Source organism: Corvus moneduloides, chromosome 5 (assembly GCF_009650955.1).
Source record: "Corvus moneduloides isolate bCorMon1 chromosome 5, bCorMon1.pri, whole genome shotgun sequence".
In the NCBI taxonomy this organism is placed as follows: domain Eukaryota; kingdom Metazoa; phylum Chordata; class Aves; order Passeriformes; family Corvidae; genus Corvus; species Corvus moneduloides.
Genome location: NC_045480.1, coordinates 12,639,645 through 12,652,199, shown reverse-complemented (window position 1 = coordinate 12,652,199; position 12,555 = coordinate 12,639,645). Strand labels below are relative to the sequence as shown.

Here is a 12,555-nt window from a genome sequence, read left to right as displayed (position 1 = left end):
CCCTTCTAAAAATTGCTAGAAAAACTGGCCCTGCAGCCACTGTGAGCTTTTGTATGGAGTAATGAAGGTGCTTGTGTATAATTTCATGTTCAATAATGGGAGACCATGACATGCTCATTGCTGTTGGGCTTGCTTTCAGCAGGGGTAGCAACTTGAGGTGGTTTCTCTGAGGCTGATCCGGATGTTCAGCCACTAAGGGCTTCTCTGTGCAGGGTTGGGAAGTGAGTTCTGTTCAGTGGTTGAGTAAAGCAGAGGGTTGTATGAGGATAGCACGCTGAATAAGGGCAGGAGAGGTTATATAGCCATATGGAAAACTGATAAGGCATTCTAAATGCCGTGTCTGTTTTCAGGTAATGGTATCTAAGTTATTTACTTTGATTGAATAATTGCATTAAATATGAGTATTAAAACTATTGAGGTGTATAATGTGAATAATGGTGCAAAATCGGTTACATGGCTTTAACAAGTATAAACCTCACGGTAGAAAATTGCCATCCCAGCATGGCCAGGTTTTAAGCAGCATTTTGCCTTATAAAATAGAAGTTAGCAGCTGGCTAGTCTAAAGCTCTGAGTCAGAAGGCTGACCATTATAATTTAGACCCTTTTAGCACATGAGAAGGTAAACACTAGGAGGTAAATTGATAGTTTACCAAATCCACATTTATATTCAGGGAGAGGGAAGTCGTTTTATTCCATATTGCTCTAGAAACAGCTTCTACTCTGGATAGAAGATCACTTGTCATTACTGTAGCTCGATTTCTGTTTTCTATTTAAACCATGATGCAGAAAAATTACTGACCCCTGAATTTACTTCTCAGGGGAAAGTGAAAATTATTATTTTCTCATCACAGTGCTGAGAAAGCAATTAATATTTCACTGAAACATCTCAGTTCAAGGTTCTTGGAATATTATTCCAAAAGTCAAGTTCATTTTTTATTCAGCTCAATCTGTCATGCCTTAAGCCTGATTCAGCAAGGTAAAACTATAAATGTGTTATATCCATCATCATTCACACACTTAAAATTTGCAAACATCTAAGATTTTAACAGCTTGACCTGTGCTAATCAGTCAAAATATTGCTTATGCTGTGTGTATTGTATGTATATGTATATATCAATTTATACTTATAGACATAATTTTTTTGCCAAGATCAGGGACTAACATGTGGAAGGAGAATGATATCTGGCAGTGTGGTATTATGCTGAATCGCAGTTAATGACAGTGGAATGTATTTTCTAATCTGAAATCTTGGGCATTGCAATCAAAGCCACGCCACTGAAATATGTTTTGCTGCAATGACTACAGCAGAGTGTGTTGCTTTGCAACCCCTGCTGTAAACCACAAACCTCTGATTCCCCTTACTGGCAAGTAGGGTCTCTGCTGAGATACAAATAGACTTCAGAGAGCTGTAGCTAGACAACTGGATGAGCAATGTCAGGGATTTCATTCTTAAGAAATGTTTTGGACATATCCACCTGAAATGGATCATTCAAAAAAAAAAGAGACAAAACCACTAGGGTTTAATTATTTGTTTCATTTTCAGTTTCTCCTATTGATAACACTGGCACAGGGCATTTTGCAGGAACTGATGACCAGCTGTCATTGGCAACATTTAGCTTTTTATGGACAGTGAGCTCCTTACAGTAATCCATCTTGCAAGACGGACTAGTAAGTTATTGCTTAAATAGACAGATTTGTTAGTATGTAGATGTTCCATCAGAAATAATAGCAGCTATTCTTTTTGCCAGCCACACCAAGAGATAGACCTCAAATTGATCATTTTATCATGGTCAGCATTTTCAAACTCACCTTTTAGCACCAAATTAAACATAGTCTGAATTTCAGAGATCCAAAGCACTTAAAATTTATGAAGTTGCGATACCAATGAGTACTCAGCAGATTTTCAGAAACCGTACTCAAAACATTTTATTCTTTGTACAAAATGGACTTCTACAATAGGAAAGAATACTGAAAATTTGGTGTAGCATTGTTTGCATTTACATTGATATTCTCTTTAATTTCAAGCTCATGAATCATATTGTTAGATACTAATGCCTTTCCACAAATAAAGGTAGATAATTACCTACCAGCTACATGACATTTTCTTTTTTATAACTTTATTTTTGTTACAGATCTTTAGGAAAATATGTATACAGTATGAGATGCATCATCTACATAATTCACATTGCAGACTACTATGAAAATTCCAGTGGATAGTTATGTACATTAATGGATTTGCCAGAAATTACTCCCTTTTGCACAAACCTACAGAACAGGAGTAAGGCTATCACAGTAAGCCATTGCTTCTGAGATGGGTGCAGACCCACTAGATTTGCTTTCACATTCAATTTTTTCATATGTTGTCCCCTAGTATGGTTTTATTTTACAGAGAAATAACCATTTATTTACTTCCTACAGTCTGCAGTAATATTGTATTACTAAAAAGATACTGTGCAAGAGCATCAGAACACACATCTCTGAAGAGGATTTATTTATTTATTAGTTGGAAAAAAATCTTGACTGGAAATTTGTATTGGGGACTGCAAGAAATGCACTGAAGCACACAAGACAGTACAAAAGTGGATTTGTTTATGTAATTTTTCAAGAAAGCAAAGCAGATAAACAATAAAATCATGAAAGTGTATTATTAAGAGAAAAATACAGATGCAGAAAAGAAACAACTTTGGCTAGTTGCCAAAGTTAAAGATGTGCAATTACTCATTGTTATATAAGACACAGACACATTCCTGATTTTGTTGTTTACTCTGTTAAAATTAGTACAGATGTCCCAGCTTGGAATGGCTCTGGTATTTAAAGGGTTTTTCTTTGTCAAAGAAACTTTTCTCTCAAAAAGTTGCATGAAAGGTGTCAGATCACACTTCTCAAACCCTGAAAAGCAATAACCCAAACAAGAAGACTGCATTACTATTGAATTGCAGACTTTAGAAGCTCCCTGTACTCTGAGTGTCAGGTTTTCTGGGTGTCTGAGCAGAGGTGAAGAGCCCATGCAGTTAATGATGACTGCCAAGAGGAAGAAGCTGTAAAGACCTCGTTGAGGCTTTCTGGCCTCAGATGCCTCTGTCATCCCACTCAGATGTGCTGTGAGGAGCTGGCTGCTTGAGCTTCATTAGGATCACAGGACTGTGGGGTGGCTTGTGATAGCAGGGGCCCCAGGAGCCTCTAGCCCAGCTCTGCTCAAAGGGTGAGCAGTGAGGCTGGACCAGGTTCCTGCTGTTGAGTCATTCTTCAGGCAGCTCTAGGAATATGTAGTTCTCCATCATATGAAAGAAATTAGGTCAGGGGAAGCTGTGAGGACCTGTGGGATCTACCAATTGCAACACTTCTCAACTTTTCTTTGAATTCACTCTTGATGCTAGACTTTCTATTACTTGATTTAGCTTCACTATTTAAAAGTCGTGCTATTGCCATGCAAACATCTACTGCGTTCTGCCTAAGTGCCTGTGATAGGAACTACAGCTCTCAGCCAAAACAAACTGCAGGATCAAACCCATTATTAAACCCATTTATTTTCCTGAAAAGCCTTTGTTCAGTAGAAACTGCTAGAGGGAAAAGGTCGGAAACTCTTGTTGTTGCAGGTACTCTCACTCTTGTTGACACACTCTCGAAGGCAGAATACTTCTGCCTGTGTAGATGCATGGGGGTAAAAGATGAAGTATTCTTCTCATCCTAAGTCTGTTATGGCAAGAGAGGATATGTTCACAAAGGGTGCACACATCAGAGCTGTTGCCCTTGCTCCAAGCTGGCAAGCTCAAATCTGATCATCCATTGGAAGAATCTACCCAGAGCAGTCTGCAGGATGGCTGTCCAAGATGAGCCTGGGATCAAGTTCAAATTTTAAAAGATTACAGATAGCCTATTTAAGTAACAATGTTAAAGAAATTCAATGAGAATTTCATCCCTCCTTTCAGAATTTTTATTTGCTTTTGTCCTAGCCAATTTGCACTCTGAATTGGTTCTCCTGGCACAGTTATTTCTTACAGCAAAACCTAGTGTTATGTCATGTATTTCACAGCTCTAGTTCTTCAGAGCTTGGCTAATTCCATGATTTGGAGGGTGTGCTGTCTTTCTGTAAGATCATGCTTTCTCTGAATGAGCAGGCAAACTCCCGAAGTCTGCACACAGCCTGGAGCCCTTTGTTCGCACCTAATGTCTCCATTCAGAAAAACTTTTAGACACATTAAGCACAAGCTTAGTGTGAAATGGGTATTTAACAGCCTTGTCAAAGTAGAGAAAGGTCTTTTGGCTTCAACATCGTTGAGATTTCACCCTGGGAAAAAACCTGTATATAGGATACTGCAAATTATATTGCACCCTCTGCCAGTCCCCCACCTCACAGGAAGAGAGTGTTTACAACTGCTTCAGTGGAGCTGGTGGAATGCAGGGAGGTATTCCAGGTGGACTGAAAATAATGATGTTAAAGTGGGCAAAAGGGGCTATCTGCTTTAAAAATTGGGACCTTAACTGCTCATATTCTGACCTAAGAATGCCATCGGCTTAAGGTAAGAGAACAGCTTCAAAACTCCAGGGCAAAAGACAGCATTTTCTGCTGATCTGCTTAATGTAGGATGATTTGACCTTGAAACTTCTAGAACAAGAAAATAAAATACAGTGTAAGTCAATTGCTCAGTCACTAAATTAGCAAAACAGCTGTATGATTCTGGCAATGTCAGGTTGCATCAATAAAGTACTTTCACCTCTATCTCACAGAAATCAGATAGTGATCTGTCTCATTATTAAAATGTTAAAGCTATAAAAGAAATAGTGAAACCAATATTATACCTACACAGCTCAGTAAAAATGCCAAAAGGCTATTTTCTGTAATGAAATATGGTACGTCATCTAGGCACGGTGGGCAAAAACCATAACAAATGGGGCTAAATCAAGCAAACCTTCACTACAAGGTGCCTATGGTGATATTCAAAATATAAGTTTGGTGCCTAATGTGCAATTTAAGTTCATCCATCCATTCAAGTAATAAAAAGAGTCCTGCTTACACTCTCAGGACCTATCTGATAGACTTCACACCTGTAAAATGTGCCTGCACACCAGCAGCATGCAAACAAGAGCTGAAATACACGTGAAGATATAGCATGCCAAGGGAAGCTATGTCATCTGGAGGTGAGACAGAGTTAACTCAGTGTAATGGCTCTTATGGCATTGTTGATTCATGTCATACTGGATCACAGCACAAGTTTTACTCTGACAGAGATCCACTGGTCATCTATTCTCCAAACACATGTATCCTAGCAAAAATGTTTATTTAGGTGCCTGCAGATCTCATACCAAATGTGTTTAGACATGGTCCTGCTGGCCAAAGAGTATAAGACTACTTTCATACATTCACTGCTTTTTATTCTACAGATTAGAGTTTTGCCATGCTGAAATCTTCTATTATATTTGGCTCTTGAAGACTTTCTGAAGTCAGGTCTGGAGTTGTAAATTATTAGGTTGCCATCCATAATGCAAGGACTGCAAAAACTCCTCTAAAAGGAATGCCTTTCCATTTATTAAAGGTGCTTCTCTAAATGCCTTAAATAGTGAAATCCCAAACTGCCAGTCAGAAGTAAGTGTGACCAGAGCACATCATTCACTGCAGTGTGCACATCACAAAGTGAGGCCATGGTAATCAGAGGGTAGTGTGGTACATTAGACTCGGTACCATGGCCAGAAGAGGCTCACATGGTAGTTGTAATCTAGCATGATGTTATGGCTGGGGACAATGTTATTTAGAAAATCTCCAGTGAAAGTGTTGTTTTCACAAAGTGCACTAGGATTCTGCTGTTAAATCATTAGAAAAGCATGACTGAGTTTTAATTTCATTTCATTTCATTTCATTTCATATGCACTCTTATTTATGTCTGGTTTTCTGAAGAGACTACAGTAGCATTATTTAGTACAAATTTTTTCCTGAAATTAGACAAGTGGATCCTTGTTTTGAAAATACCTTTTCTTTTCCTCCACAAAAGTTACTTTTATGGAAGTCATTGCTTCATTGACAGTGGGTTTTCTTGCAGTCATCACAGTTTCTCACATCATAAAATCAGTGTCAGGATTTCTAAGTACCATTTTTCTATGTTGAATACTTTTAAACCTGTCTGATTAGTTCTACCCAAATGGAGAAGACGGATGAGATTTACTATATTCAACATCTCCATCAATCAGGAAGAACCACCTCACTTGCAGATATTTTTCCCATAAAATGTTTACATTACCTTAAACTTTCTAAGTCACACTTCAGATCAAGAATTCCCCTCTTATTACTTATTTTTATTCACATAGCTTAAAACTTCAATTAATCAGGTAAGAATTAACATATGAAATTACTGACTTTTGAAATACCCTGACTGGTGAAGGTTGCTTTTTATCAGTAAAACAAGGCACTGAAACTACATCCTGAAAATACTGTTCTTCCAGGTCTATTTAATTCCAGTTTGTTGAGTCCTTGATAATTTTTCAGCTGTGAAATAATATCTGTAGTGTAACCTTAATGAAATGCTTTTTTGTTTGATTTCATTTACTGCTTTAGCTCCCGAAGTGTTCCAGGCTTTTATGGATGGAGGTCCAGGATACTCATACCCAGTAGACTGGTGGTCTCTAGGAATTACAGCATATGAATTACTGAGGGGTTGGGTAAGAATGATGGAGTTTGTTGTTATCTGACAAAAGTCTCAAGTTTGCAGTGCCACTGAGTGCACTCTTCAGGATAAAATTTGAGGTCCAGGTCAGGAATGCTGTCCTGATTCTTTTCCAGCTGAAAACACTCTTGGGAAAGTTTCACCCCACACTGAAATACATTATGAAAATTTGCCTCAGTTTGGCTAAGGAAAAGCCTTATGTTAAATGGCTTCTTTATAATGCTGAATTGCAAACAATGGTGTTCTTTTTCGAATAGGAGTTACTTCAGACTCTATTTTATCTTTGATTGTCTTGGCTAATACCATAAGAGACCTAATGCAATATCCTAAGATGCTTGGCCCAGCTATAGAAAATGCTTATCTGCCAGTGCATTTGTTTCTTATCTAATCAATTATGTGAATAAGCTTAATGAAAAATCTTCCTGAGCATGGTCAAATATCACAGAAGATAATGGAAAATTCTTTTCCATTTTGGTTCTAAGGATTTCAGTCAGTTGCTTAAATATTTACTATTCCCCATGGAAAACACTAATTTAGATACTATTTCAGATGACATAGCTAAAGTAGCTGTTTGAGGGTTTTAAAATTATTTTTCATTCCTGTTTTGGAAAGAGGATTTTATTGCATTGCAGTATGCTTTTTTAAAAGGGAAGGAGTATTTTTTATATTATGACACTAACACAGTTCTGCTACCTTGTCTTGCCAGACAATCCATCCCACAAAGATCTCACGATTTCATGTAGGATGACAGAAAAAGGAAAATAGAAATAAAGAATAATTGTTATTCCCTCTTTTTGGTGGAAGACTTAATTTGAGAGTGTCTGCATATTGTTGCTTCAGCATTTAATTTTTCAAAGGCCTAAAATTTGGCCAATCTGTTTTGTATTTTCACAGAAATAGAAAAAGTTATGCTCCTGAGACAAAGATCTCTCCCATGCAAAGACTGTTTCAGCTCTCAAAGCAGAGGAGTATTAAATACCTTTCTTAACAAAAACAACAAACCAACAATTATTATCAATTTTTCTCTACCATAATTCTCAAACCTCAGGCAGTTTTTAGGCTGACATTCTTTCTGGAATGGAGAAGTTAAAGTCTGGCAGTGATAAGGATAATACATCCTCAATCCTAGTCAGAGACGGTAGTTCTAGCTGCACTTTCGGTAAATTTAGAGAACATCCTGATGGTTTTATAACAACCCTTTCACCACTGAGTGTCTCCAAGAAAGGAGCACAATGAATGATTGTTAATGAAAGCTGAACTCCCAAGACTAATCACAAAAGATCACTTTAATGTGTCAAATTCACTTTAATAAATGAAAAATTATGTAGACTAATATCCATTTGCCAAGATCCATACAGTCTTTCCTGACTAAGTCAATCTGGCTACAAACAAAGCAAAGTTGAGACTGAATCAATTTTTTTGTTTGTTTTTTAATAAAAACATTGCCATCTGTACCTGCTCAAGTCAACCAAGTCAGCTGCTTGTTTTCTCCTGAAGAGCAGCTCTTGGCTGCTGAGCAAGCCAGAGGATGGCTTGGCAGCCCACACCACTGTATCGATAAGGAAAAGGTGAATATTTTCTAAATTTTTCTAGTCTAGACAAGGCCTAAACTGACAAGTGATGACAAGAGAAGTAGCAGTGGGTTGAGGAAATGTGCTTAACCCGAGGCACGTTGCTGTCTCAACAGCAGCGAGCTCCGAAGCCCCATCTGCGGCAGCAGCACCGTGCAGATGGCTGCGAAGGTGCACTTTGCACACACAAGGCTGCGAGCTAAAGCTGCAGGCACGCAGCCCCTGCTCCTCCAGGCTCCCACAGCTCTCTGTCCCACAGCAAGGAAACAGCCCCACTGCCACCCAGAACATGGGTGGGCGCTTGGAGCAGCCCACCCGTGCCAGCAGCAGCAGCAGCCCTGGGCAGAGAGGAGGCTGTGGCACAAGGCAGAGCCACAGGACACAGGGCTGTCTGCAGCTGGAGCCTGCTGCCTGCTGCTGCATGGGAAAGGCAGCAGGCAAGCAAGGAAGGAGCATTAGAAATAAGGAACATCACAAATTTGATTTTCCACCTCGGAGCTGTGCATAGCGTATGATGCTGACAATCTGAATTCAAGAGGTGATAAGTAAAAGTAAAATGAGTAAAAATGAGTTGTTTGTCATTGAGCTGAAAATTTTTGGTTTTATTTGCCTCTACTGTTCAGGGTGCTCAAGGCATTCCAGCCACTCTCATGTCTGGCTTCTTAGTGCTGGGCAGCTAAAACAATGCTGTGCTGGAAATGAGGCTGTAGCTACAGGAGCAGGTTGTGTCCAGTACAGAGCTGTTTGCACCATTTTTTGGTTATCCACAGCAGAGCTAACATTTCTCACTAGTTTTTCTCCTTTAATTTTTCTCCTTACCCAACTGCTAATAAAATACCTAGCAAGAAAAAAGCAAATTCATACAGCCTTGCATCAGACATCGATCTTTTCACCAAGTCCATGAAATTAAATTGTAATTAAACTGCCTGTTGCAAACTGCCACGTGACAGTCTGCTACTGAGCTATAGACAACTGCTAAAATGCTACAATAAATGTATATACCATGAATTCAGTAGAGACAAAGAGAAGGAATGAGATAGTAGGTGGGATTCCCAGATTCTGACTTTCACTGCAATGTGACCAATTTACAACAAACTTTGATAAAAAACCATGAACAAAAGCAAACCAGATTTTTTTTTTCTTTTTTCACAAAATAGAACTGAAGGGATAGGACACTCAAGTGGATTGAATAGCTGAAAAGCAGGGGAGATAGAGGTACGAAGAGCCTCAAAAGACCAAACTTATAATGGCCATTTATGGTTTGAATTAACTAATAACAATATTTAAAATCTCTGCAAATCTCAAAAAATCAAGAGGGCAGAATGCTAATAGCCTTGAAAATAAGGTAAACTTCAGAGATTTTCCTGCGAGCAAAAAGGCATGGACAGAAATATCCTTAACAGAAAAACTTTTCATGATTCACAATTCCTTATAGTTGCTATTTTTAGAGTTAACTGCCATTTTCAACAATTGGTGTACATTCTGCCTCAATGATCCTATTGACCACATTTTTATATCAAGTTAAGTCAGCAGTAGGTTACTTCTAGGTGACAGAAAGCATGTCAAGGCTTCATTTTTAATAACTGTTTTATGGCAACATTGCCACAGGTAGGGAAAAGCATGACAGACTATTTCTAATGACAATTTTGAAACTGATTCAAGAAAATTACGTATTTAGAGCAGACATTTAGGTCCTGTTGAATTCATATGGACATGGCATAGCTAAATGACAACAGGCTAACTTAATGTGAATCAAAGCAAAAAGATTTAAGCCCTCCTTGAACTTGTTTTTAGAACACCCCAGTGCCTTGGAATGGACTTGGTTTCATACATATGTTAAAAGTTAAATATGTGCATCAATCTTCCCAGAATAAGAATATGTCCTGGGTCTTTATGAAGAGCGACTCCAAGTCCTTAACAGATTAGATAACTAACACCTAGAAATATTCTTAAATTATAATGTTTTACCAGTACATACTAGCAAAAGTCACGGCATGATTCAGTTCTTAGTCAAGATAATGAGTGTCTGCCCTTTGCTGTTCAGGATATGGATTAATAGGTAACTCTATTTTGTTTATGAATTACGATGCATTAATTTGCACACTGCTGCTAGGATGGCATTTAGCTGCAGATCTCATATCACATATTTATCACCTGCTGGGTACAACTTAATTCACAAACAATCCACTCTCTGTCCTTGTTTATAAAAATACACTATAATTATAACAACTTGCTTCAAACATACAAGTATGAGCACAGAAAATGACAAGAATATAAATTTATATGTAGTACCTTTGTTTCCAAATTCTGCATTTTATAAAAGATAAATCAGAGCAAACTTCATGAACAAAGCACTGCAAAGCTTGGGGCTTTTCTTCATCTGTAGAAGAATTTAGGCACTGCAAACACATGACAGCAGATCCATATAATGAGTAAATTTTGGATTTTAAACAAGGGCAAAGGAGAAGGATTGGGAGTCTTCTTTTTTACTGTGATTCTGACACAGACTTTTGTAAGCATTTTTTAGTTTCTTTATCTACTACTCAGTAAAATCAGGATGACAAAGCTCCTTTCAGCCACCTCTTTTTGATTTAGTCAGTTTAGGTTACCAGAACTGATCACTGGTACTACAACCAAAAAATAGTAAATAATCCACATTTCACATAGAATGTCCTAGGCTCAAAATTATTTATTCATCTCATTTGAACTGATACTTCCTTTCATGAGAGAAAAATTTGCAAAGGAAATGCATCTATGAGTAATTATATTTATTACAACCAAAGAAAAGCATACATGCAAAGGATTAGACTCAAAATTGTTATAAGATGTTTTTGTGGTTTTGGTATTTCCAAGATAAACAATACTGAGCTCAGGAAAACGTGAATAGTCTGCACTCTTTTATCCATTCTTGCTGACTTGATTTTGTTTTAACTTTATCCCAGAGGCCCTATGAAATTCATTCAGCCACCCCCATTGATGAGATACTCAACATGTTCAAGATAGAAAGAGTTCACTACTCATCTGCATGGTGCAAGGGCATGATAGCACTACTGAAAAAGGTAAGAAAGCACAAATACCTTCTGTCCTCTGTTCTCTTCTCTTCCAGAAGCCCCTCCAATACTGGAAAAGGCATTAGACAAGCACACACATTAGGTAGTCGACATTTCAAGGATGAGAGAGCAGGCCTTATTTCTAGGCTGAGTGTGAGTGGTGCAGTATTCTTAGGTGCTTTATTCTTAGGCTTGGATTCAGGCTTTTCATGGCTTCAGAGAAGTAAAAATTTAATATTTCTTTTATTTTGGAACCGATTCACAAGTGATAGTAAAAGTTTGGGGATCAGTAATTCCTCCTCTGTGCCCTGGCCCCATTTCCCCCCAGCTGTGGATATGCAAGTGGGACAGGGAAGGAAGGACCACTCTGCCCTCTGAATTTCTGCTGCAGTTTCCAGAAAGGGAGATTAAAAATTAAAATGGCTGTATCTTTTCCTGTCCCACGTTGCTACAGTGGCAACAACAAAAGTCAAGCCACTTTGCTGTAAATGTCGCTAAGCTACAAGGGAGGGCTCTTTCTGAATGCATCCGACCCTAAAAATTGTGTTCTTCCTAAAATCCCAGGTTTTTGTTTGCTTTAATTTTCTGGCCATACTGCAAAGATAATCTGTCTATTTTAGATATTTCAGATCATCAATATTGACACTTGAACAGGAAATATTGGTGAATGTTTGAATAGAGTAATAAAAAATACATGTCTTTTGAAGCAATTAGCAATCTAGTGTTGAATAGATAAGAGAAGTGAGGTGGATAATTTTAATTGCTGCCAGGATGCTCAGTGTAACTTTATTGTCCAAAAAATTAAATACAAAATACAAATTGTTAGGTGGTGTTGCACTATGATGTTTCATTTCGCTCAGACTCTTGTGTATTTGTAAACAGACTTTTGTTGCTAATGCGTTTATACACTTCATGCCTGCAGCAGCCATCTGGGGGCAATTAAATTATACCCATACCCTATGAGTTATTACTTTTAATTTTTTTTTTTTAATTTGGACTTCTACCATCTGTCAGAAGATTCCCTAGCCATTTTCTTACTTAAAAATATGTATCCTACAATTATGTGTGTGATACATTTACTCTTGCATATGGCATCCAGTCCCTTAGAAAATGCCTTGTGCTTGATCACAGCTCCTCACTAAGGACCCAGAGTGCCGCCTTTCAAGCCTTGCAGACATCCAAAACTCTCCATACCTAGCTGATGTCAACTGGGATGCTGTTCTAGAGAAAGCTGTGACCCCGGGCTTTGTTCCTAACGTAAGTCGATATTCCAGGTGA

At 38.1% G+C, this 12,555-nt stretch overlaps 1 protein-coding gene across 1 annotated transcript in view; it reads left to right on the top strand.

The window, feature by feature from the left end:
- Positions 1-12,555, top strand: part of STK32B (serine/threonine kinase 32B) — a 162,187-nt gene that overhangs the window by 124,040 nt on the left and 25,592 nt on the right. Inside the window, exons 7-9 of the mRNA XM_032109940.1 lie at positions 6,548-6,651; positions 11,170-11,286; positions 12,409-12,534. Of these exons, the coding sequence (XP_031965831.1) occupies positions 6,548-6,651; positions 11,170-11,286; positions 12,409-12,534 (347 nt within the window). The remainder of the gene's footprint in view (positions 1-6,547; positions 6,652-11,169; positions 11,287-12,408; positions 12,535-12,555) is intronic.